The following is a 27158-nucleotide window of genomic DNA, read 5'->3' as shown; positions in this document are numbered from 1 at the left end:
ATGAAATTAGTTTTGCTCCGTACCTAAACACAAATTAAATAGAGCAGGATAGTTTGAATAAACTGGTGAATGTTGTTTTAAAGTAATATTTTGAAATAGACTATAATAAATAATTAAATTGAAAGTGTATTTTTATATGAATTTATTCATTTATGCCAACATATATTTATTTTTAAACTTTTTTTTACATTTTTAACAGAAATAATGTGCAGTTTAGAATATAAAGTCATGCTGCAGTGGAAAAAAAGAATGAATATTGTGTATGACTCCCATGAGCTTGGAGGACTGCATCCATACATCTCTGCAATGACTCAAATCACAATAAAATTATCTGGAATGGCAAAGAAAGCGTTCTTGCAGGACTCCCAGAGTTCATCAAGATTCTTTGGATTCATCTTTAATGCCTCCTCCATCTTACCTCAGACATGCTTAATAATGTTCATGCCTGGTGAGTCGACTGGGCTGGCCAATTCAGGAGCATCTTGACCTTCTTTGCTTTCAGGAACTTTGATGTGGAGGCTGAAGTATGAGAAGGAGCGCTATCCTCCTGAAGAATTTGCCCTCTCCAGTGGTTTGTAATCTAATGGGCAGCATACCTCAGGCTGGTGATGTTGCCATCCACTCTGCAGATGTCTTGCACTGAATGTAGCTCCAAACCCTGATTTTTCTTTCACCAAACTTGACCGATCACTGTGAGAATCTTCGATCCATGCAGGTTCCAGTAGGTCTTCAGCAGTATGTGATGTGATGATTGGGATGCAGTTCAGCAAATGATTCATCAGAAAAATCTACCTTCTGCCACTTTTGCAAATGATCAGCTAGAAGTCAAGTTATTGTTTGTTTGTAGACTTTTGTCAGGTACAGTAGTGATCTTTCCTAAAACAAGTTCTGAGGTTGAAAAGTTTGAAAAAAAATGACTTTTATTGACTTTTTTATAGTTTAAAGAGATATTATAATGCCCTAGTTAGTGTTTTACAGTTAAAAATAAACTACTGTAGATTGTTACAGTATAAATTCTAATTAACTGCCAGAACTTTGTTATTTTATACTACTCTATATTATTTCTCATACAATGTATTGTTCAAACTACTAAAATGTCAATAAAAGTCACTTTATTATAACTGCTCAGTGAAATTTTCACAATGCAAATTAATGAAAGTAAACACAAAGGCACAGAACCTGTTAATTAATGGATATTCTAATACAGTATACCAGTAACATTTTAATCTCTAAGCTGCACTTATTTGATCATTAATGCTATAAAATGTGAAATATTATAACAATTATATTTTTTTAAAAATGTGACATATTATTGCCATTTAAAAAAATCCATTTCCTATTGTCATATTTTTTAAAATGTAATTTATTTATTTGACCAAATACTGAATTTTCAGCATCATTACTCCAGTCGTCAGTGTCGCATGAACCTTCAAAAATCTTTCTCATACGCTAAAACATGTATCATTATTAGTATAATTCTAAAGTGGGGGTGGCACGGTGGCTCAGTGGTTTGCACTGTTGCCTCACAGCAAGAAGGTCACTGGTTTGAGTCCTGGCTGGGCCAGTTGGCATTTCTGTGTGGAGTTTGCATGTTCTCTTCATGTTCTCATGGGTTTCCTCAGGGTGCTCCGGTTTCCCCCACAGTCCGAAGACGTGCTACAAGTGAATTGGGTAAGCTACTGTACGTATATGTATGAATTAGTGTATGGGTGTTTCCCAGTGATGGGTTGCAGCTGGAAGGGCATCCGCTGCGCAAAACATATGCCGGATAAGTTGGTGGTTCATTCCACTGTGGAGATCCCTGATTAATAAAGGGACTAAGCCGACAAGAAAATGAATGAATGAAATTGTCCGTAGTGTATGAGTGAATGTGAGTAAGTGTATATGGGTGTTTCCCAATACTGGCTTGCTGCTGGAAGGGCATCCGCTGCGTAAAACATGCTGGAAAAGTTGGTGGTTCATTCCACTGTGGAGACTCCTGATTAATAAAGGGACTAAGCCGAAAAGAAAATGAATGAATGAATGAAATTGTCCGTAGTGTATGAGTGAATGAGAATGTGAATGAGAGTATATGGGTGTTTCACAATACTGGGATGCAGCTGGAAGGGTATCCCCTGTGTAAAACATATGAATAGTTAGCGGTTCATTCCACTGTGACGACCTCTGAAATAGAGACTAAGCCAAAGGAAAATGAATGAATGATCGTAAAGTGCTGATTCATGTGTAATTGTGACTCTTTTGGGCCTCTAATATGTCTCTCCTGCATACTTGTGTATATTGCGTAATGTGTGTGTATGTTTGAGTGTAAAGATAGTGTCGAACGCTGTCATTATACCCGTCAAGCTTTGTAATCTACATTCAGTTATGTCTTTTAGACTCAAACAGATGCGTACTGAATTCATTCTCTCTCTTTCACACACACACAAACATCTGCTCTGTGGTTCCTATTGACATATCTCACATTTTAGTATCTGTGACAGCTGGAAAACATAGCCGGTCAAAATTACACTCGCATACAAGCAACACAGGTCATACGAAGAGTTCACAGACTTGCATCATGGGATAGTGTCACCATCAATTTGCGATCAATGTATATAAACAGTCTGTGAAGTGATGTTTTTGAGTTAAATCTTTTCAGTGAATCGGTCTGAATGATTCATTCAGGAATCAGATTGATCTAGTTCAACTCAAATCAATTGCGTCATTTAAAGGGATAGTTCTCCCAAAATTGAAAATTTCATCATCATTTACTCAACCTTCACTTGTTTCAAACCTGTTTGAGTTTCTATCTTTTGTCAAACACAAAAGAAGTTATTTTGAACAATGTTGAAAACCCGTAACCATTGACTTTCATTGTATTTGTTTTTCCTACTATGGAAGTCAGTGATTACCGGTTTCTAACATTCTTTAAAATATCTTCTTAAAAAAATACAATTATTACAATGTAGGAAACCTGTAACCAAATAAAAGTAACTGAAATGGATCCTGAAATGCACGGGCAGCTAGTTGAAGAGAAGATAAAACCGGGGTGATGTGCCATGTTAAAAGACGTGCAGCTGCATTCTGAACAAGTTGCAGTCGAGAATTAGAAGACTGGCTCACCCCAAAATAAAGGGCATTGCAGTAGTCCAAGCGGGAGGTTATAAAGGCATGGATTACTGTTTCAAAGTGCTTGTGTGATAAAACGTGCTTAATTTTGGCCAGTTGTCTTAAGTGAAAGAAGCTAGAGCAAACAACAGACTGAATCTGGCTTTCCAGCTTTAGTTCAGGATTCAGTTCAACATTCCAATCAGCCAATCAGAATTAAGGGATACGTTTAGTGTTTGTTAAGTTTAGGCTTTGGTTGGGTTTTTGCACTTCTACATGATTGTTTTCCGACTATTATACCCCTCTAATTTTGGGAATAATTTACATGGTTGGGTTTAGAGGTAGGGAATAGGTATGGATTACATTTTCCAACAAAAATTATGTTCCAGGATCGCATCGTACTTGGCAAAATCATGACAAGCGTCAACTTACAGTAGAATATAATAGCATATGACAAGCGCCGCATAATATCCTTCATTGTGAAGTAAAAGTGCTGAGGAGGCCTGTGAGCTGTTAGAGAGAGAGAGAGATGCTTGCTCTTCATGTTTGAGGCTGTTAAAGCTGAGCTCGTTACGAAGATCAAACGCAGCCTCCCTCCAGCGTAACACTGTACTTAATAAAGTGCCCTGCAGGAGGGGTGTAAACGCCGGACCCATACAGAGCCAGGAGCCCTCGTTACCATTTCCTGACTAAATGGAAATCTCTACAGGCGGGAAAGACCTCAGTTTATCCAATCATACGAAGAAAGAAAGAAAAGGATGGCTACTTTGTCCTCGGAGTACTGGAAGAAAGGTCAAATTATCTGTGCTGTTTAACTCTAAATTTACGATGAAATTCATTTAGAGTCTATTGTAGTGGGTGTTATTTCTGTTTTAGAACAGAATAATAGCATCGTGTGTATTATAAGTGCACTATTGTGTATTGAGTAAGATGTATAGGTTTGAGTTTATTCTTTTTATCTTTTTATATTTATTTTAATGTATTTTTTATATTTATTGCTTTATTATCTACACTGTAAAAAATAAATCTGTAAAGTTGACGGTAAAAAAATGGCAGCTGTGGTTGTATTTTACCGTTAAAAATACGGTACAAACTATAAAAGTACTACCGTAAAACTCAGTGCACCACTTAGCGGGCTTCCACACAGGTTTCTGCACCTTGTTTATATACACTATGAACAGCAGCTATGCTAATTAATCTCTTTATTCTCCATTTCCACCTGGGGATACTCTTCCCGAGGCCCTCAGACTATGCAGAGTCACTGATTCGATCCAAGACCAACGACGAGATGATCCCAAGGTTTCCATATCGTGGACCAGGCCGTATCCTGAGCAGCTACTGTGGTGGTCATGGAGGAGTGGAGAACATGAGACTGATTCCTGTGACGCTCCAGGGACAGACGAGTCTTCACTGAGGCCAGCTTCCAACCTCCGCCGCTGAGGCTGCAGCTCTGCACAAGACGTTTGGCCAGCGGAGAAACTAAAATGGTCGTGCCCAACTGAGTCTGGTTTCTCTCAAGGTTTTTTTTTCTTCACTTTCGCCATTTAGTGAAGTTTTTTTCCCTCTCCGCTGTCGCCACTGGCTTGCATGGTTCGGGATCTATAGAGCTGCGCGTCGTTGGATTTGCTCTTCAGTGTTTGGACTCTCAGTAGTGATCTTTAAACCACACTGAACTGAGCTAAACTGAACTGAACTTAAATACTACAAACTGATACTGTTCCAATTTACTATGACCTTTTATGTGAAGCTGCTTTGACACAATCTGCATTGTAAAAGCGCTATACAAATAAAGGTGAATTGAATTGTATTTCGTTAATTTATAGACGCAATATGTCTGTATTTTTAATTACCAACATCTACACATCTTGTTACACAGATAGGCACGTTAACACAGCCATATGCAGGTGGTGATGATGAGAAAGTTAAACAATGAACCAATGCTCATCACAAACAACTTTTCCCACAAGCTGAAAAGTGAAGGTGCTACTAAACACCAGTATGGTAACACACATAAAATTAAAGTCATGAAATAAACATTGTTTATCAACATTAGATGGAATATAAATCTCTAATGTACATGACTGATGAGGAAACAATAAAAAAGATCCATATTAATGTCAACAAAAAGCATAAAAAAGGATGTGCCATGCAGGGAATTCTGGGAAAGTCAATTTACGGTGATTCGCCGTATATATTAAGGAAACATACTGTTGAGCAGGTTGCAGATTTTTACTGTAGCCTTTTTACTGTTGAAACCACGGCCATTTTCACAGTGTAAAGTTCTGCTATCATGTTTTGCATTATAATAATTATAAAGCAATATATACCAAAACAAATGTTTAAGACAGTAATCCATGCTTTTATGACCACTCGGTTAGATTACTGTGATGCACTGTATGTGGGGAGCAGCAGGTCAGCTATTGGCTGTTTGCAAATGATGCATAATGCTGCAGCATGTCTGTTAACTGTACTCGCAAATATGACCACATTTCCCCCTTGTTAGCTTCGCTTCATTGGTTGCCAGTGAATTTTAGAATACAGTTTAAGATTAATTTACCGTATTTTCCGCACTATAAGGCGCACCGGATTATAAGACGCAGTCTCAATTACGGGGTCTATTTCTGTACTTAACCCATACATAAGGCGCACCGCATTATAAGGCGCACGCTAAAATACACTGTCTGCAAAAAAAAAAGGTAATGGAAGCAAAACAGTTTAGTTGAACTTTATTGTACTATTTAACAATACACTCACATTATTTTTTTAATCAGTCTTCTCCCACAAATCCATCAAAGTCCTCATCTTCTGTGTCTGAATTGAACAGCTGGGCAGTTTCGTCAAACACGCCGGGTTCTCTCTCATCATGGTCTGAGTCAGTCTCATTGCCGGGTGGCTGTTCAGCAATGATGCCGGCTTTTGCGAAAGCTCGGACAACAGTTAAAGCAGACACCTTAGCCCAGGCATCCACAATCCATTCACATATGGTGGCGTAACTCGCCCGGCGCTGCCTACCAGTCTTAGTAAAAGTGTGTTCGCCGTCTGTCATCCATTGCTCCCACGCAACTTCACTTTAAACGCCCTGTTTTGATTGGTTTATTGCTGCTGCGTACGGAGTGTACGTTTTACGTCTATGTGTCGGCGGGAAATGCTCGGACAGCCAATCAAGCGGAGCGCTTTCCGAAATCACACAACAACATTTTTACAGATTTTTGAACTCTGTGCACACATAAAGCGCACCGGATTATTAGGCGCACGGCCGTTTTATAACAAAATTTAAGGCTTTTAGGTGCGCCTTATAGTGCGGAAAATACGGTATTTGTTTTTAAATCTCTAAATGGTCTTGCCCCACCTTATATCTCTGAGCTGATACACCCTTATAAGCCCACTCGTTCTCTCAGGTCAGCTGATCAGCTTCTCTTGATTGTGCCAAAAACAAAGTGTAAATTTAGAGTGGATTGTGTTTTCACTGTGGTGGGTCCTAGACTTTGGAATGATTTTCCGCTGCCCATTAGACAGGCACCTGATCGTGCTAACTGGTTAATTTAATATATTTGCATTTTTAGGTTTAGTTATATTGTATCTTGTATTTTATGTATTTTATATACTATTATGCTTATTTTGTTGTATGTTTCTCCATAGCACTTTGGCTCACGTCTGTATTTTTAAAGTGCTCTATAAATAACATTGTTGTAATTTCACGGATGTATTTACCTCTGTGGGGACAGGTTTGCAGTATCCGGCTCCAAACATCAGATTCTCTACTGACATGGCAGAGGGCGGAGCCTCGCTCTCTGGAGATCCCTTACCAAGCCACGCCCCTTTACCACTGCGCGCAAAACTGCACAGAGACAAACGACAGAAGGTCAGTACCAAGCCATCAGAACATAATAGAAAATAATATATAAAACTAAACACTGACTTCAGTAATGATGCAGAAAAATCAGCTTTACATCACAGAAAAAAATAGATTTTAATCTACATTTAATAAGCAATAATATTTCTCTATTTTATAGATTTTATGGCATTTTTGAACAAATAAATGCAGACTTAGTGAGAATAGGCTTATTTTACAGTATAAAACTGGTTATGGGCAAAGATTAATCACAATCACATCCAAAATAATTGTTTGAACTACACACATATACATACATATATATATATATATATATATATATATATATATATATATATATATATATATATATATATATATATATACACGCACACGCACACGCACACACAGTTGAAGTCAAAATTATTACCCCTGTTCTGTGGACTATCGGAAAAAAAATTGACCTTAAAATGGGTTTTAAAAAATTAAAAACTGCTTTTATTCTAGCCGAAATAAAACAAATAAGACTTTCTCCAGAAGAAAAAATATTATCAGACATACTGTGAAAATTTCCTTGCTCTGTTAAACATCATTTGGGAAATATTAAAAAAGAGAAAAATTTTTAAAGGGGGGTAATAATTCTGACTTAAACTATATACATACATATACATACATATAGCAGTTCTGTCTGGTTCTCGAATCTGATTGGCTGATACCCATGCGATATTCTTCAATAACAGCACTCATACAGCCCTCTTCACCCTTGTGTATTACTCCACCCAAATAGAGTGACAATATCAATAAACTCACTACTTTGACAAATATTGCAGCTGTTAGACAACATAATGTACTTTTGAGGCTTTTTTAGGCGAGAATGTAGTTGTTTAGATTGCAACTAAGCAGTTTATTTATAAGGATAGTTCTTATTTTAAATACTTATAATTTGGGAGACTAAGCAGAGCAAAGATTGTTGATGTTCCGCCACAAGATGGCGGCAGAGACCGCAAAATAAGTCCTTAGCTGAGAAAAACTCAGCGTTTTCTTTTCGTATTTCAAACTACAGCTGATAAAATCACTATAAATCAGATAAGTGACATTCTAAGTCGATCTCTGTATTTATACCATAGTAATCTGCTAGTGCTTGCTTTGCTTTGCTTTGGCTTTTTCAGGGTTAGTTATTGTGATATCCCGATTGCAACAGATAAATACTGGGAAATCTCTGTATACTGATGGCATTTCATGCCGTTCAGCCTAATAATTTTAAATTGTGAGCAAAATGTTGTCATCACTTTAGACATTACACTAGAGAATGATTCAAATACTAGCTCTAAAGTTACTTTTGTGAAGTAGCAATGGTTTCTGCTGTTCTGACATCAGCTGCAGATGTGAATGAATGGTGGAAGGAAGTAGTTCCTCGTATAAAAGGATTTTAGACTCTCCGTGTTTGATTTTCTTTTTTATACACACGATTATACCGTCGAACTGTTGTATAAACGCAAAATCACACTCTTAGCAGTGCAATTTGGCTGTATACGCCTCCCACCAGTGCCAATATACAGCCGTATCTTTACATTATCTTGTAAAGATATGGCTATTTACTTTCTAAATATTAATACTCTTTTCAATAAATATGCATTCATGCGTGGATTTATATATAAATAATTTAATAAACACAGCACACATTATGTAAATAGAAATTTTTATTTTGGATGCCATTAATCTATGCCCTGCACTATTCAAAATCTGATAGTGGCGTAGGTGAATCATTACAACAATAGCAAACATGTTGCTAGAAATTGAATATAAATATGGTCAAAATGTACATTAACACACAAAACGATGTGCCTTGATGCTTTTCTGCCTTCAAATGCAACGTGTTTTCAGCTACTCGAATGTCTCTGATTTTTATTTTTTTACTACACGCCTGACAGAAAAACAAGGCCTGCTGCGTCACATGAATCCCCGCGTAAAACCCTAAACATCCCCAAATATCTGGTTCCTTTCTTAATGTCTAATATTTGCATTCTCTGAAACCCATTATACATGACAGCTGACAAACACATACTTTGAGAAGAGTTCAGAGAAAGATCTAGCTCAAATCCACAGCATTGAACATACATCACATCCTGCCAGAAACACCGCCTACAAAACACCAGATGCAGATCCAACAAACTATTCACAGCTAAATTAAAAAGTTGGACTGTTTCTGTGTGCTAATGCAGCAAGCAGATTGTTGCTGTATAATACAATTCACTATGTACTTGCCTTATACCCCAAATGATGAAGGTATGTAAATTAAATTAAATTAAAACCTATATAACATTATATATATATATATATATATATATATATATATATATATATATATATATATATATATATATATATATATATATATATATATATATATATATATATATATATGCTGTATATTAAAAAATACATAAATAAAGTCTAATAATAATAGAATTGTAAAAGAATTATTCAAATTATTAGAATAACAAAGACTTGGTAAAGTGCTGTAACTGGCCCTCTACCACTTGTGATTGGCTAAGAGCTGATGGGCGGGGCTTAAGCATCACCTGATCAGTGGTTGGTGCAGAGCCACCAGGGAGGCGTGGATGGAGACAGAGATGACGGACAGGTGGAAGTAGTCAAACATGACGGGCAGGTGGTGATGCAGGCCCTGCTGGGGATGGAAATGCAAACCCAGAGTCCTACTGCTGATCACAGGCACTGAAGAGATGTCAGCCAGCCTAAAACACAGAATAACACACACTATTACACTGCCACAACTACACCTATATTCACTCACAATCATATGTAACAACGTAACGTCTGCCAGAAAAAGAGGCCTGCTGTTCACATGATCCTCTCTTTAACAGATACTGCAAAAGTAGCATGATGCATCATACTGTAGCAGGCAGTGAAGATGCAGAAGGAAGAAAAAACTGAGCAGATTTGAGATACTCACTGCTGTTCATTGTCAGTGAAGTGCAGATCTAGTTTGAGCTGAACGTCTACTTCACTCACAGCTTCCTCCACCTGCCAAACACATCACATTCAATCAAAATCAAATAAACAAAGCCAGATCTGTTCTGCAGTGTTGATGAAGCTTCAACGATTTTAAAAAGACAAATACAGAGCAAATGCAAGACCCTAACCCTCTTCATAAAAGTGTAATTAAACAAAAATTGCATTGTCATCACTTTCTGTTATGCTAATGAAAGCAGTCGCCAGTCAGAGTTTAATGCTGTTAGTAGAGTATTTTTTTTACCTTTTAATAATCATTACTACAATATCAAGAGATATAGATAATAGCACCTATTTCTCCCATGACATGTAATAAGTTTCTGTTACTTTCAAATGTGTTATTTATTCACATTTAATATAGTTTGTTGATATTGATGACGTTTTGTTGAGAATGGATGTATTCTGACTGAATTCAGTGGAAGTTGGTATAAAGTATTGTGGTATTTTTTTTAAAGAGCCCATATTATGGCTTTTTGAAAATGCCCTTCCATGTAGTGTGTCACACAGCTCTAAGTGAAGTGAAATATCCAGCTAAGGCTTAAATCTGTAAGTGTACAGTGTTTAAAACTATTGATTCATCTATAAAAGAGTCGACTCATAGTGCTTCAAACGAGTCGTCTTGATAACGAGTTATTAGGTGTTTCGCGATGACGCAGCTACGAAACACAAGTAGTTGCACGCGCAAGCCCGGGAGATTTGAAACCTGCGGCTCCGCCCACTAACAGAAAAAAGTCACACACACACACACACACACACACAGAGACACACACAGACACCGGTAGAATGAAGTCACGCTGTGCAGATGGAGATTATTGACAGTTCATCCAAAGATGAAACCTTAGCATATAGCCTAGCCTTGAGCAGATTGAAAGCCTCTGGAAACTACCTGCTTACAAAGAAGACTTCATCCGTTTGTTAAAGGAAGGATCGGTAAAGACTTTCAGAACAAGGATCAGTGGATCATGAATCAGTTTCTACCCCCATTTCACCAGTGTAAGTACGTGCGATTAAAATTGTTGCCTCGTTTACTCTAGCTTGCAAATTATGCATTTAGTTGTGTTTTGTTACTTGTAACTGCGTGTGCTGTATCAGGTTAACTCTTTATATTCTCATATCGCGTGTAAAGCTACGTTGAAAACGCGACGCGTGCCGCTTTGTTTATGGATAGTCAGCTATGTGTGTGTGTGTAATATGTGTGTGTGTGGCTCCTCTGAGGACGGTCGTTTGTGTGAGTGTCTCCTCTTAGGAGGTTGATGTGTGTGTGTGTGCGTGTCTCTGAATAGGGTAAAGCTCTAGGCAAAGGGTGATCAAAGGGACCCGTTTGTAAAGTGAGGACTTTAGGGGGTGTCGCGGTTGAAATCTTAGGGTTGTAATCGCGGATGTAACTGAGGACGCGGAGGGGGAGGGAGGTGTCGCCGCCGCGCCGTCTCTATTCTGGACGCGCCGGCCCTGTGTGTGCGTGTGTGTAAAAAGAGCAAGTAGACTGCTAGGACATATCCTCGCCAGTTCTTGGACTTTTTGCTTGATAAAATAGTTAGTCGTCAGTATTTTCTAGTCCATCGTCTGTATTTACATTCACCCACTGGCAGCCAAAATCCACTATGAAGCGTGTGTGCACTGTGACTACTTTTATATTGTTAATTATATGCTGGGCATTTCACTCTGTCTCGCCCTGAAGCCTATCAGTGTCGTCGACCAATCGCACCAGCCTGTCATTGGTCCAATCAGCGCAGATTAGCTTCGCGCTGAGGACGGGTTTGGGTACAAATGAATCGCTGAACGATTCATATGGGAGTCGCTGGGATAACTAGGTAAAAATAAATGCATATTATAAGACCATCAAAGTGTTGTTTGACCTTGCATGCATATTAGACTGTTGTTGGAGACCCTTACAACCTAAATATGACCCTATTTCATCTATAATATGGGCTCTTTAAAACAATAATTTGTAATTAGGAATATATAGAGATCAAATAATGTTGTTGAATTAATATGATACTGTGGTGGATTATTGTTGTTGTTATTATTATTATTATTGTTGTTGTTGTTGTTGTTGTTATTTTCGTTATTGTAATTATTATTAACTACAATTATTATTATTGTTGTTATATTATTATTATTATTATTATTTTGTTATTGTTATTATTAATAACTACAATTATTATTATTGTTATTATAATATTATTACTATTATTATTATTATTAATATTATTATTATTATTGTTATTATTATTATTGTTATTATTATTATTATTATTATTGTTGTTGTTGTTGTTGTTGTTGTTATTGTTATTATTGTTGTTATTGTTATTATTAATAACTACAATTATTATTATTGTTATTATAATATTATTACTATTATTATTATTATTAATATTATTATTATTATTGTTATTATTATTATTGTTATTATTATTATTATTATTATTATTATTGTTGTTGTTGTTGTTGTTATTGTTATTATTGTTGTTATTGTTATTATTAATAACTATAATTATTAATATTGTTTTTATTATTATTGTTGTTGTTGTTGTTATTATTATTCATATTATTATTATTATTATTGTTATTATTTTTATTGTTGTTTGTTGTTATTATTATTAATATTGTTATTGTTATTAATATTAATGTTGTTGCTATTGTCATTATTAATAACTACAATTATTAATATTGTTTTATTATTATTATTATTGTTGTTGTTGTTGTTGTTATTATTATTATTGTTATTATTATTATTGTTATTATTATTATTATTATTAAACCAGTGTTATTATTAAAGTTATTGTTATTAGTATTATTATTATAGTTGTTGTTGTTGTTGTTATTATTAATGTTAGTATTATTATTGTTATTATTATTATTATTATTATTATTATACTAGTGTTATTATTATTATTATTATTATTATTATTATTAAACTAGTGTTATTATTAATGTTATTATTTTTATTAACTAGAATTGTACATTTCCTAAAGTAAATGTGGGGTTTGCCGTGGCTAATCGATGGGGTAAAATCCATTACTGTGCTGCCCAATTGCAAGAGAGTGCTGATAAATGACCAAATTTATGTACATGTAGTTGCCTGGCGGTTGCTAGGGTGCTGCTAGGTGGTTGCTAGGGTGTTCTGAGTGGTTGCTAGGCGGTTGCTAGGGTGTTCTGAGTGGTTGCTAGGCGGTTGCTAGGGTGCATTGAGTGGTTGTTGGATGGTTGCTAAGGTATTGCTAGGCGGTTGCTATAATGTCTTAAGTGGTTGCTTGACATTTGCTAGTCATTACCAGGTGGTTGCTAGGGTAGTTTGGGTGGTTGCTAGGGAGTTGCTAGGGTAAACTGAGTTGTTACTAGGCAAGCCTCACATGCAAATATTATCATAGATATTTACATTAGATGTTGCCTACACTATTGTTGTCTATTGGAAGGAATGCATCAATAAAGCCGCCATTTTAGTACAGGGAAGCGCTCCTTTAAAATGAATGCGGGACCAAGGTGCAGTGGAGGACTGTGGCCATCCAGAGCCAGAGACATACACATATATACATTTATCTATGATCTGGAGATTTCCCGGTGGCCAGTACGCAAATATTTTTTTAAATTACGAAAATTATAATTTTACATCACTTTTCTACATCGATGGATAAGTGACGGAACATGCATTGCTGACAAAGAGCGTGTGTTTGTGTGTATGGAAATGTATTATCCTCGCTCCCTGTTTAATTTGATCCAATCCGTGTCCTGAAACACACCTCCTCTCCTGCTTTTACATCTCATTCTAACGAAGAGAGCGATTCGTTTGTGAATGAATCTCCGTTATGAACGACTCGTTCACTTAGCCGACAATAATAAAAGTTTCTGTCACCGCAGCATCTTGTTGTTGTTATTTCATTTACATTGTTTGCTGACTTTATTTAGCAAAACTAGCACAAGCTTAGAATTTAATGCAAGTTGGTGCCTCTTTGCCTTATGGTCAGGGCAGTAAGTGACTGTATTATCATCAATAATGTTACTCGTTGACCACAAAGTTCAACATACACATACAAAAGTTTTTTATACATTCAAAAATGTAAAAACAAAAGCTTACCTATGAAATGTTCTGCCCTTGTGCTTTGTTTTCTTTGCTTGCACATTGCTACACCCATACACAGTGCTACAGTCCAACATCTTCACATTGGCTTTGTGGAATAGTGTGGTTGAATGACATTTGTCCTGGGAGCACTGTACAAATATGGCGGCACTATTGACGCATGCTCAGAGTCCGTATGCGATATCTAGAGTATATATCTATGAAATATTAATATTTATTATTTTGTTATTATTATTATTGTTATTAAACTAGTATAATCAAACTGTTATTATTATTATTATTATTATTAAAAACTACTATTATTAGTAGTAATATTATTTATAATTTCAATATTTCTTTAAGTGTTGAGGGTCTCATTTGTATTCGACCTGCTATCACCTGTCTCAAATATGCAGAATCATAATGCGATCACAAGTCAGTAAACACAACTTTTACTGTACTGCATGTGCTTTCACACGTGAACACATTATATTTTACGTCCCCCCCCCCCCCCCCCCCAGATTTTTCCATGTGCTGCTTGTTTAGAGACCGAACACACAATAATGTGATTTGACTCCAGAGGTTTGAGCCGCTTCTGAGAAAACAAACAGGGCCCGCTCCCATTATTGATACGTGGATTGATTAAAGTCACACTCTGGGGAAATGGAAAGCTATTTTTAGCTCCTTATCGGAGAGAGAGAGAGAGACGGAGAGCGGCTGCAGATAAACCGCTTCAAGGTTAATAAGAAAGATGGCCACAGGAATCTGATAAGACACTCTCTCCACCCATAATTCCCTGCTTCTCTGTCTCGCTCACCACATATTTCATAACATCTGAAATGAGCTGCGGATCAACAGGGTACGGCTGATCATAATGTTTTTTTTCAATATAAAGTAGTGTGGAAATATAATACAGTGCTGTGAAAAAGTAAGTACCCCCTATGTAGGTTGTTATAGTATACTAAAACTGTGTATTCAATGCTAAAAATAAACATTGACATCAATAAAATTCATTCATTTTCTTTTTCGGCTTAGTCCCTTTATTAATCTTGGGTCACCACAGCAGAACGAACCGCCAACTTATCCAGAATTTGTTTTATGCAGCGGATGCCCTTCCAGCTGCATCCCATCACTGGGAAACACATACACACTTATTCACACACACATACACTACGGACAATTTAGCCTACCCAATTCACCTGTACCGCATGTCTTTGGACTGTGGGGCAATCCGGAGCACCCGTAGGAAACCCACGCGAACGGAGGGAGAACATGCAAACTCCACACAGAAACGGCAACTGACACAGCTCGAACCAGCGACCTTCTTGCTGTTAGGCGACAGCACTACCTCGCCACTACGTCGCCACATCAATAAAATATTACACTTATTCATTTAGTAGCACGGCAACATAGTTTAATAGCACAGTGGTTCTCAAACTGTGGTACGTGAACCACTAGTGGTACGCGAGCTTCCTTCTAGTGGTACGTGGAGGAATTAAATATGTCATATGTACATGCTACATATATTTAAAAATCTATCAAAAACTATTTATATATGAATATGATGACATATAGCCTATATTTATAAGGTCCAGACAACATTTCCAGGTGTTGATAAATAGGTATATATGATAAATAGGTATATATGCTAATTCTATATGCTAATACTTTACATAAAAGTACAGAAGTTTTTTTTTACTTTTTAAAAACAGGAACCTGTCATTTTTAACTTAAAAGCACATTTTAATTTAAATGTTGACGTTTTTAGTTAGGCTTTTTTTGTTGTTTTTGTTTCTTGATTTTTTGTTTGTTTGTTTGTTTACATATAAGCACAGTATAGTGTTAATATTCAAACTATTTATAATGTTTAAAGTGGCTGACACTAATAAATATTTTAATAATAGGAATTAATCTGCCTTGTTTTTGATCTGTACAGAGCTTTAGCTACTTTACTGGGCCTACTACGCTACTGTATTTCAATTCTGCTCAATATGGCATTTACTACTTGCAAAGACTATTTTTTTCAGAGGTGGTACTTGATGAAAAACGTTTGAGAACCACTGTAATAGCATATCTCAAAATAACTTGAACTAGAAAAGAAATTGATATACATATGGGAAAATAAGTATTGAACACATCACTTTTTTTTTTTTTCTCTCTTTTTCTGGGGATAATATTTCTAAAGGAGCTGGTGACATGGAATTGAACCAGATTTTGGGAAAAAATCCAAACAATTCAAACATAAAAATTTAAAAAAATAAATAAATAAAAAAAATTGTGTAATAACAATAGAATGACACAAGGAGAAAGTGCTGAACTACTGAAACGTGTTTAATACTTTATATAAAAGGCTTTTTTTGGTGATGGCAGCTTAAAGACGCCTCTCGTGGAGAATGAAGTCACATTCATTGCTCAGGTGTGAGTTTCTCACAGACTTCCACAGAGTGTCAAAATCTTGATGGTTCTGTGGGTCTCGTCTATCAAATATAATCTTTATTTTGTATTCTCTATTGGATTCAAGTCAGGTGATTGGCTGGGCCATTCTACAGCTTGATTTTCTTTCTCTGAAAGCATTTGAGAGTTTCTTTTTCTGAGAAAATTGGTGACGTGTTCATTACCACTCAATTATTTTCCCCACTGTCTTTATCGAGTGTCAGATCAGAATCATTTCTGAAGGGTCCCGTGACAATGAATACTGGAATTAAACTGTTATTTTGTGACACATAATAAAGTCCAATAGTAATATTATTTAATGCATTAACTAGCAATGAACAATTTGTTTGTTACAATATGTATGAATTAGGGATGCCACAATTCTCAATATAATATTGAACCGTTCGATACGACATAAACGGTTTAATACGCACTTGTAAATTGCGTTTTTTTGGTTTTATGTTTAAATCATTTATGTGCGTTTTATTTCTCTCCAAATTGACTGCTTGTCTGTAAAGTCTACGAGCTGAGATGAGCAAACTCCTCCCTGCGAGTAAATATTCAATCACTGCTCTAAAGTTAGGATGCGCTTAACCATCATTCCACACTTTAACATGGCGTGGCGTGGTGAAGTGAGGCAACAGTACAAGGAAGCGCTGGCGTCCTTCAAATCCGTGGTGTGCGGACATTTCAGTTTTTCCCATTGAGTATAAGGAAGAAAAAAAGGTGAACAAAAAAAATGACTGTGTGCAAGCATTGTTTACACGTTTACACGTATAGCCTACTCAAACGGAAACACTTCCTGCACACAAAGTCCCTTTAAGGCAAGTCATTTCACTCGGCGGCCATCTTTGAAACGCCTCTCGGGCGTTATGCTCAGGCATTCTGTTTGAATGGGGAAACATCAAATTCTCCAAAACTACTTGCCAAGATTACGATTACATTACATATGAACAACCAATAAAATTAAACAACAATTGTCTATTTAGTTTCATTTCCTAATGTTCGTATCACACAAAATCTGCAGAAACTCACGTCTAGTCCAAGCCCCTCCCCTGGAGAATTGTCATCCTACAGCGATCGCTGATTGGCTCATGTACTAGAATGCGGGCTTTATTCGCCATATAGTGATCGCTGATTGGCTCATGTACTAAAAAGTGGGCTTTATTCGCCATATAGTGATCGCTGATTGGCTCATGTACTAGAAGGCGGGGCTTCATTCGCCATATTGACTGTTACACTTGTCCATATTCAAAAGTATACGAGTGACACGTCTTGCGTATTCTATAGTTTTTGCTGCACATCTGCGGCGCCATCACCCAGCAATATCACTGTCGGAAGGCATGATAGCCGAGAAGGTAATTAAGTCCTCCATAAAACAACAATCCCTCGCTGAATCCTTCCAGCAAACATACCCAACTGGTTCCGAAAATAACAAAGGCAGGGTTAAGTTGAATTAATATGGTTTATTTATGTTTACTGAAGTACAAATATGTTTTTTTTAATGATTAAGTTATGTTTATTAACTTCACATGTCTGTTTATTTTCAAAATGTAGGAATTTATCTGTTCCCCAGTTAGTAGAAACTAGTGTACTTTTCTTGGCTTTGAAGTGAAATAAAGGAGTATTGCAATACTCAATCTGGGTGTGAGGCGTCAAAACTTCAATCACCGTCTGGTGCGGCTCAGCTGCCAAAACCAACCTCCGTAGACTACAGCGAATAGTGCGGACTGCTGAACATATCACTGGCACAACCCTTCCTACACTTTAAGAACTGTACTCTTCCAGAGTGAGTAAAAGGGCTCGCAAAATCACTCTGGACCCCTCACACCCAGCACACTACCTGTTCGAACTGTTACCGTCTGGTCGGCGCTTCAGAGCACCAAGCACAAAGACAGCCAGACACAGGAAAAGTTTCTTTCCTCAGGCGATCTACCTTATGAACAGTTAAATATTCCCCTACTGTGCAATAAATATGTGCAATACTTTCTCATACGCACTTGTACACAGCACCTTATATCAATATACAATGCAATACTTCCTACATTCGCACTTGTACACAGCACCTTATAACCTGTATATTTATAACAATCTGTACATACAACTCAACATCCAGGTTTCTTCACTAACCACATCTGTTTAATGTTCATCATTTTTTATTATTATTATTTTATTTTTTCAGATTTATTTTGTGTTGTCACATGTCACTTTATATACACTGGAAGCTTCTGTAGCCAAAACAAATTCCTTGTGTGTGTGAAGCACACTTGGCAATAAAACTGATTCTGATACTGATTCTGAATAAATCGTTTTTATTTTTTCTCCTTAACCTCTTACTGTTCCTATTGCCTAAGCATAGAATAAAGAATAAAAAACACGTATGTGTCAAGCCATTAGAAACGAACCGAAAACCGTGTTAAAAAACTGATGTATGTATTGAACCGATAGCTAACTGTATCCCTAGTATGAATTATTGTTAACATTACTAAATACACAAAGCCATTGATTTTAAGTATATGTTGGCTCAGTTTCATAAAAAAAAAAAAATTATAATATGTAAAAAAATAACAGACTGTAAATCACAGAAATTTTGTTAAATTTAAATTTTTGGTAAATTTATGTAATTATTGTTTATTTTATGGTAAATGGCTGTAATTTAACAGCTGTTATTTTATTTTATTTTATTTTTTCTGGCACCCCAGCTTCCGTGAAATAAAGGATTTTTATTTATTTATTTTTTTTACAATATACAACATTACTCAAATTAATTACAAGCTGTATTAATGGCTAATGTGAATAAATTAATGTTATTTAATTTATTTATTCACGTTAGTTAAAGAGAATATTCCCTTTAACCAATTTTTTAAAAATTACATAATAGTTACTGAATAGGAAATGTTGATGAAATTTACCAATCAGGAGAAATTTACTGCATTAACCAATCAGGAGCTTGTCCAAGTAAGGAAAGACAATAAATCCTACCTTAACCTTGAGCTTGATCTGTGCATTCATTAGGACCCATTGTAGGGGACTCCACCACAATATTAGGACACTTTAAATATAGTGTGACCTGCTCTTTGAAATTAAAATACCACCATATATTCTAATTCTTTTGTGGGATTTGAACCTATAACCTTCCTCACTGATTCTTAAACCGCTACACCGTGCATGGCCTTCAGGTGCATGTGTGTGTGTGTTTGGGTGTGTTTTCTCTCACCCTCTCTCCATCCAGCAGCAGGTGCAGTCTGAAGTTAATGTGGTCTTCCAGCGTCACCTCTTCATTCCTGTAGAGGATCTGAAAGATGCGGCTGAAAACCCCTCCATCATGAACGCCTGCGCTGCTGAAACTGCACTCGCCTGAAACACAGGAATCAGGTAGATCAGTTTCTCTGTTCACATGTAGAGAGAGAGAGAGAGAGATTCATCAAAGCATGTGCTCAGCAGAAAGAGAGACAGTTGCGTTTCATTCGTATTCAGTGTGTTGTGCTCTGGTGCTGTTTTTCTGTCTGCGTCTGCATGGCAGGACTGTGATTTGGTGTGTTTGAGGCTATGAAGTATTTTAGAAATAGAGAAAACATGAAATGAGAACACTGTCAGAGAGCGGAGCCTGTGGGAATACGATTATTTTCTACATCTCAATTGCAAATCCATTGACAGCGCATGGAGAACAATTGGAGGCTGTGGATTGAAGCAAAACCCAGCATTCAATGTTACGATGTTGTGCGTTAAATTTTTGAGGATTATTTTATTTATTTTACATATAAAATGTTAATTAAAAAAATAATGATTCACAGTTTTACCTAATTTTGTTTAGTTAAAGGCTTAGTTCATGCACAAATTTAATTAATTACACACTATCATGTCTGTAAGAGCCACACTGAACGATAGCCATGTAAGCGGACGTTTACACACGCACACGCACACACACACACACACACAGAGACACAGATCAAGGCAGTATGGTCATACCAGAGCGCAGGCAAGACCACATGGGAGATACTAATAGTTTATTAATAATATAATAATATAATATATTAGTATAAAGTAATAGTAAATAATTATAATAGTTTATTGCAATAATTATAATATAATATAATTTATTTCATTTGATTAAAATCTGGCTTTAATAATGGTTGATATATTTCATTTTATTTGCATAAAAATCTAAGTAACTTTATTTTAATATTTTAATTAATCGGTATTATAATTTATTTAGCTTGATAAGAATAGAATTACCGGAATTATTAATTTAATTACCGGAATTATTAATTTAATTAAACTGATAAGAATTTAATTACCGGAATTATAATTTAATTACCGGAATTATTCATTTAATTAAACTGATAAGAATCTAATTACCGAAATTACACATTTTATATTAAAAGGAGGCGGGGCTTAAACCGGAAGTGGGCGTGGCCGTCATCAATCAAATTTCTTGACACATGCCACCCCATATTTCTCTCTCTAATGTCGTTTTAAACCTTTTAGACCAGGGGTCACCAAACTTGTTCCTGGAGGGCCGATGTCCTGCAGATTTTAGCTCCAACCCTAATCAAACACACCTGAACAAGCTAATCAAGGTCTTACTAGGTATATTTGAAAAACCCAGGCAGGTGTTTTGAGGGAAGTTGGAGCTAAACCCTGGAGCGACACCGGCCCTGCAGGACCGAGATTGATGACCCCTGCTTTAGACCTTCATCCGAATGATTGCAGCCAAAATAAAAGTTTGTTTGACTGTATACTGTATGTTTGTGTACTTTATGTATACAGTCACAGATTGGCTATGACTTTTATGTAGGCAAGCTAGTAAGCATGCATTCACTCACACAAACCATTTCCATTATACACACAATTTAGATGCCGGCTGAAAAAACATCAAATGTACTGTTTGTGTGGATACTTGACTGTTTTGTGGGATTAAAAATGCTCCATTTATTTCTGCAAAATCATTTTTTGCTGTTTGTTTATTTATTTTATTCAGCTTAACATTTCATTTAGTGATGTGACGTTGTGCGCAGAGGCTTCGGAGCATGTATCGAAATAACGATACATCTCACAGTGAAGCAGTGTGCCGGAGCTTGATTCGTTTTGCCATCATCACGTGATCAGTGACGTCCGAAGCTTCATTTTCGCCTATACCCACATGACTGCTTCGAATTTTGATTCAAAGGTTTAAACACCCCTATGGGTTAGTAAAGTGTATAGCGAGAGATTAGGCTTTGATTACATACATTTCTACTGTTTCAAAGCACTGCACCGGTCCCATACACCAGTAATTAAACTAAAATACAATAGTAATTTATAGTAAAAAGGTTTTGAACCATACTAAAGTGCATTAGCGTATTCATTTGCAACAATCTTTAAAGAAAATCACTCACATCGTAGTATAGTGTTTAACGGGGACCAGCTGGCGAGCGCAACTCGAAAGCCTCACTCACATAGCTTCCTCCTTAGAGCATTCGCCTCCCATGCAGGAATCGCTGGTTCGATCCCCGCTTGGAACGAGTGGGTGGGTGAATGACTAGATAGAATACGATAAATGTGAATACTTTTGAATATCTTGGATTTTACTACAGTCATCTGTGGTGTAATGTAATATACCTTATGTGTAAAAACTACAGTAATTGGGTTATTTGTTTATATTACTGTTGTTGTATTACTACATGGAGTTGGTCAGTTGTGAACATTTGACATTGCAACACAGTGCTTTCCCACACTTTAACCAGAAGAGGTCCTCGTCGAGCTCTGATTTGGAAAGCTTCGAGTAACGAACCTTTTTCCAATACAATTGAGTCGAGCGCTTCACTGGTTCAGAAAGCTTCATTTCACCACCACTAATTACATTATTTGGTTTAACATTTAAAATAAACGACGCCAGACTTGATTATAAATAATAAATAAATAATACTGTCCTACTTACATTCCGAGTCACCTCAAAACAGCCAAACCTGTATGCAGGAAAGGCAGCCATTTTAAGATTTCCATTTCCCCAATGATTAGGGTTCTACCATTTTACATGATGTCATAAGTCAAGAAAACCATTGATTTTGATGGAACATATTAATCAGACACTTTTTTAGATAATTCTGAGATGTTTATGTTGCATGTTACTACCATATGTGTTGTCTCTTAAAATATTTTTGACTTGCTTTAGAAGTTGTATAATTTTTCATATGGTATGTACTAAAAAATGGGTGGAGCCAAACTCTATAAAATGGCTCCTGCCTGTCGGACATTTTAGGAAGAGATTAAGGAGTTCAGTGTGCAGGGGGAGGAGCTGAACACGCAGCGTCAACCGGCACCTGGACTCTGAGGTCTGTGGGATTGGGGCAGAGCAATCACAGAATCTGGTTGCACAACTAGCACAGTAGGTGGCGATATGCACAAAGAATGCAATTCGCCAAAAAACTAAGAAGAAGAAGACATTTTAGGAACAAAGAATGCAATTCGCCAAAAAACTAAGAAGAAGAAGAAGAAGAAGACATTTTAGGAACAAAGAATGCAATTCGCCAAAAAACTAAGAAGAAGAAGAAGACATTTTAGGAAGTTTTTCCTTGTGTGGATAGTTGATGTGTTTGTTCCTCACTATTGACATAGCCAGAACACACATTTACTTTATGTAAATTTTGTATATAATTTTGCAGAAAAAATAAGAAAAGATTTTTGTTTTTGCTGGGAATCCACAATTCTTTTTGCACTCAAATAAACACCTTGGACTGAATTTCTCCTCGTCACTGGTTTTGTATATCTGCACCCCGGTACATCCTAACGTATACAATATACAGTATAAATACACACATGCATGTATATATTGGGGAAAATGTTTTTTTATTTATATTTAGATTTAAAATGTCTACCACAGTGACTCCTATATAAATTTAGACATATAAATATTGATATTTTTAAATATTTCCTAAAGGATGTTTAACAGAGCAAGGAAATTTTCACAGTATGTCTGATAATATTTTTCTTTTTCTTCTGGAAAAAATCTTATTTGTTTTATTTCGGCTAGAATAAAAGCAGTTATTAATTTTTTAAAAGCTATTTTAAGGACAAAATTATTAGCCCCTTTAAGCTATATTTTTTCCCGAACAAACCATCATTATACAATAACTTGCCTAATTACCCTAGTTAAGCTTTTAAATGTCACTTTAAGCTGTGTAGAAGTGTCTTGAAAATATCTAGTCAAATATTATTTACTGTCATCATGGCAAAGATAAAATAAATCAGTTATTAGAAATGAGTTATTAAAACTATTATGTTTAGAAATGCGTTGATAAAATCTTCTCTCCCTTAAACAGAAATTGAGGAAAAAAATAAACAGCGGGGCTAATAATTTAAGGGGGCTAATAATTCTGACTTCAACTGTACAAAGTCCAGAAAAGGAACCAAAATAGGTGCACATTTACTACAGGTAAAACAAAGCTTAATACAATACATCACGTTACCTGAAGTAAATGCACCCTGATCTGACATGGAAGACGAGGCAAAAGGTCGAATTTACAGTAGGGTTTTTATGTCATGCTAAAGTGTCCTTGGAGCTTTGTATGATTCGCAGGAAGTCACATGGAATGTTTTGACAATATTTTTGTTTCATTTTCTAGACTTTGAACGGAACCATTGCTGTCTATGGAGAATGAGAGAGCTCCAGGATTTCATCTAGAATATCTTCATTTGAGTTTTGAAGCTGAACGAAGGTCTCAGGGGGATTGAAATGACATGAGGGTGAGTAATTTCTTACAGACTTGTCATTTTTTGGGTGAACTAAATCTTTAGGTTACTTAAAAAATATTTTAAAGTAATACATAATAGTTTTAATAACTTTAATAACAGTTCTAACAGATTTTTTAAATCTTTTATCATGATGACAGCACATAATATTTTACTAGATATATTTCAAGATACTTGTATTCAGCTTAAAGTAACATTTAAATGCTTAACTAGGTTAATTAGGCAGGTTAGGGTAATTGGGCAAATCATTGTATAGCGAGGGTTTGTTCCATAGACAATCAGAAAAAATATAACTAATATTATTGACCTTAAAATGGTTTTTAAAAAATTAAAAACTGCTTTTATTCTAGCTTAACTAAAACAAATAAATACTTTCTTCAGAAGAAAAAATATTATAGGAAATACTGTGAAAATTTCCTTGCTCTGTTGAACATCAGTTGGGAAATATTTAAAAAAGAAAAAAAAAACATTCAAAGGCCTAATAATTTTGACTTCAACTGTATATACTGTAAAACAACTACAAATTATTGCCTACAGTGAAAAATAGCAGTGTAAACAAAGTAAAGTATTCAAATTAAAGTTCAGTTCAAGCAGACCCAACTGAGGAGACTTTAAAAGCAACATGAGAGCAACAAACACATTTCTGTTCACATTTTTTTTTTCACTAATCTTACACTAAAGCATCTACAGTGCAGGCTGTGAGCATCAGGCGCAGCACTGTAGTGTGTGACGGAGGACAGCAGCACAGCGGGGTTTCTTTACAAGATGATAGTGAGTGTCAGAGAGGAGCTGTGAGGGTCTCTGTAAAGATAGACCCCTGCAGCGGATCACGCTTTCTGGATCTTTCTTCCTCTCTGCGGGTCTGCAGAAACAGTTGATGCTCCAGAGACCCGCAGACACTTGTGTGTGTGTGTGTCAGAAATGGAGAGAAACATGATGGATCAGGTCAGTGTGTTTCAAGCCTCCTGATAGCAGTATGAAACGTACAGCACTGCATTGCAGCACATTGTGTTATCTATAATATATTTTTAAAGGGGTAGTTCACCTAAAAATGAAAACGTACTCACCATTTTCCCACACTTAAGTGGTTCCAAACTTTTATGAATTTCTTTCTTCAATTGAACCCAAAACAAGCTATTCTGAAGAATGGTGTGGAGGAAAAAGCAGCCGTTGGCATCCAAATAAATACAATAGAAGTAAATTGCTGTTTTTTCCAACAATTTTAAAAATATATTTTGTGTTCAGCAGTAGAAAGAAACTCAAACAGGTTTGTAACAATTGGAGGATGAATAAATGATGACAGCATTTTCATTTTTGGGTGAATCTTTTAAATATGACAGTTTGTCCAAAATCTACACTTTGAGAAAGCTGAAGGCTGAATCAGAAAGCCTTTATTGTCATTATATAGCAAAGTATACAATGAAATTTGGGAGCAACGTTGCTTTGGAATTTGGGAGTGTCAAAAAAAAAGAAAAGAAAAGAAAATAATATTAATAAGTTATGTGGACGCAACTGAGGAGAATGGCCAGACTGGTTCCAGCAGATAGAAAGGCAACAATAACTCAAATAGCTACTCGTTACAACCGAAGTCTGCAGAAGAGCACCTCTGAACACACAACACGTCCAACCTTGAGGCAGGTGGGCTACAACAGCCGAAGACCACACCGGGAGCCACTCTTGTCAGCTAGAACAGGAAACTGAGGCTACAATTCACACAGTCTCACCAAAACGGAACAATAGAAGATTGGAAAAGCGTTGCCTGGTCTGATGAGTCTCGATTTCTGATGAGACATTCAGATGGTAGGGTCAGAATTTGGCGTCAACACCATGAAATCATGGATCCATCCTGCCTTGTATAAACAGTTCAGGCTGGTGATGGTGGTGTAATGGTGTGGGGATATTTTCGTGCCACACTTTGGGCCCATTAGTACCAATTCATTGGGTCAACACTACAGCCTTCCTGAGTATTGTTGCTGACTATGTCCATCCCTTTATGACCACAGTATACCCCTCCTCTGATGGCTACTTCCAGCAGGATAACGTGCCATGTCATATAACTTGAATCATCTCAGACTGGTTTCTTGACAATGAGTTCAGTGTACTCGAATGGCCTCCATAGTCACCAGATGTCAATCCAATAGACCAATAGAGGATGTGGTGGAACGGGAGATTCGCATCATGGATGTGCAGCCAACAAATCTGCTGCAACTGCAAGATGCTATCATGTCAATATGGACCAAAATCTCTGAGGAATTTTTCCAGTACCTTGTTGAATCTATTCCATGAAGGATAAAGGCAGTTCTGAAGGCAAAAGGGGGTTCAACCTGGTACTAGTAAGGTGTACCTAATAAAGTGGCCGGTGCGTGTATATATAAAATAATGCAAATATATATATTTTTTGGCTAAATGGAATTAAGTAAATGTAATTACTAAGAAAATATCTAAGCCAATGCTTTTTATATGTATATTTTTGTATCTTGTGGGTGCTCGTGTCTCCATTATTCAGAATTTCTCTACAGCTGAAGGAAGCCATACGCGTCTGCAGTGACACACCGGTGAGAGTTTTATTTTTATATTTGGAGGTGTGTGTTTCTAGAGCGGTCGGATTTTACTATGGTAATTCACAGTACGGCTCTGCAACCTGACATGATGTACGGTCTGGATTAGCATTTTAGCTCATGTCCCAAGGGCTTTATGATTCACTCTTTTCATACCTACAATATTGTTTCTGTTGTAAGGGAAGGCAGACATGTTTACTGCACAGATTTAAATGTATGGTTCTGACACATGACTGGCAGTAGGCAGCATTTTATTTTATTTTCACCTTGTTTACATGCAGCAGTGACAATAATATATATATGTATATATATATATATATATATATATATATATATATATATATATATATATATATATATATATGTGTATATATATGTGTGTGTATATGTATATATGTGTGTATATGTATATATATGTGTATATGTA

At 36.2% G+C, this 27158-nt stretch overlaps 1 protein-coding gene across 1 annotated transcript in view; it reads right to left on the bottom strand.

The window, feature by feature from the left end:
- Nucleotides 1-27158, bottom strand: part of fam135b (family with sequence similarity 135 member B) — an 86899-nt gene that overhangs the window by 25825 nt on the left and 33916 nt on the right. The window contains exons 4-7 of the mRNA XM_056480516.1: nt 19660-19799; nt 9894-9964; nt 9502-9675; nt 6799-6925 (exon numbers count right to left, since the gene is read on the bottom strand). Of these exons, the coding sequence (XP_056336491.1) occupies nt 6799-6925; nt 9502-9675; nt 9894-9964; nt 19660-19799 (512 nt within the window). The remainder of the gene's footprint in view (nt 1-6798; nt 6926-9501; nt 9676-9893; nt 9965-19659; nt 19800-27158) is intronic.

This window comes from Danio aesculapii, chromosome 19 (assembly GCF_903798145.1).
Source record: "Danio aesculapii chromosome 19, fDanAes4.1, whole genome shotgun sequence".
Lineage (NCBI taxonomy): Eukaryota > Metazoa > Chordata > Actinopteri > Cypriniformes > Danionidae > Danio > Danio aesculapii.
The sequence above is the reverse complement of the archived record's forward strand: the minus strand, read 5'-3'. Positions and strand labels throughout refer to the sequence as shown.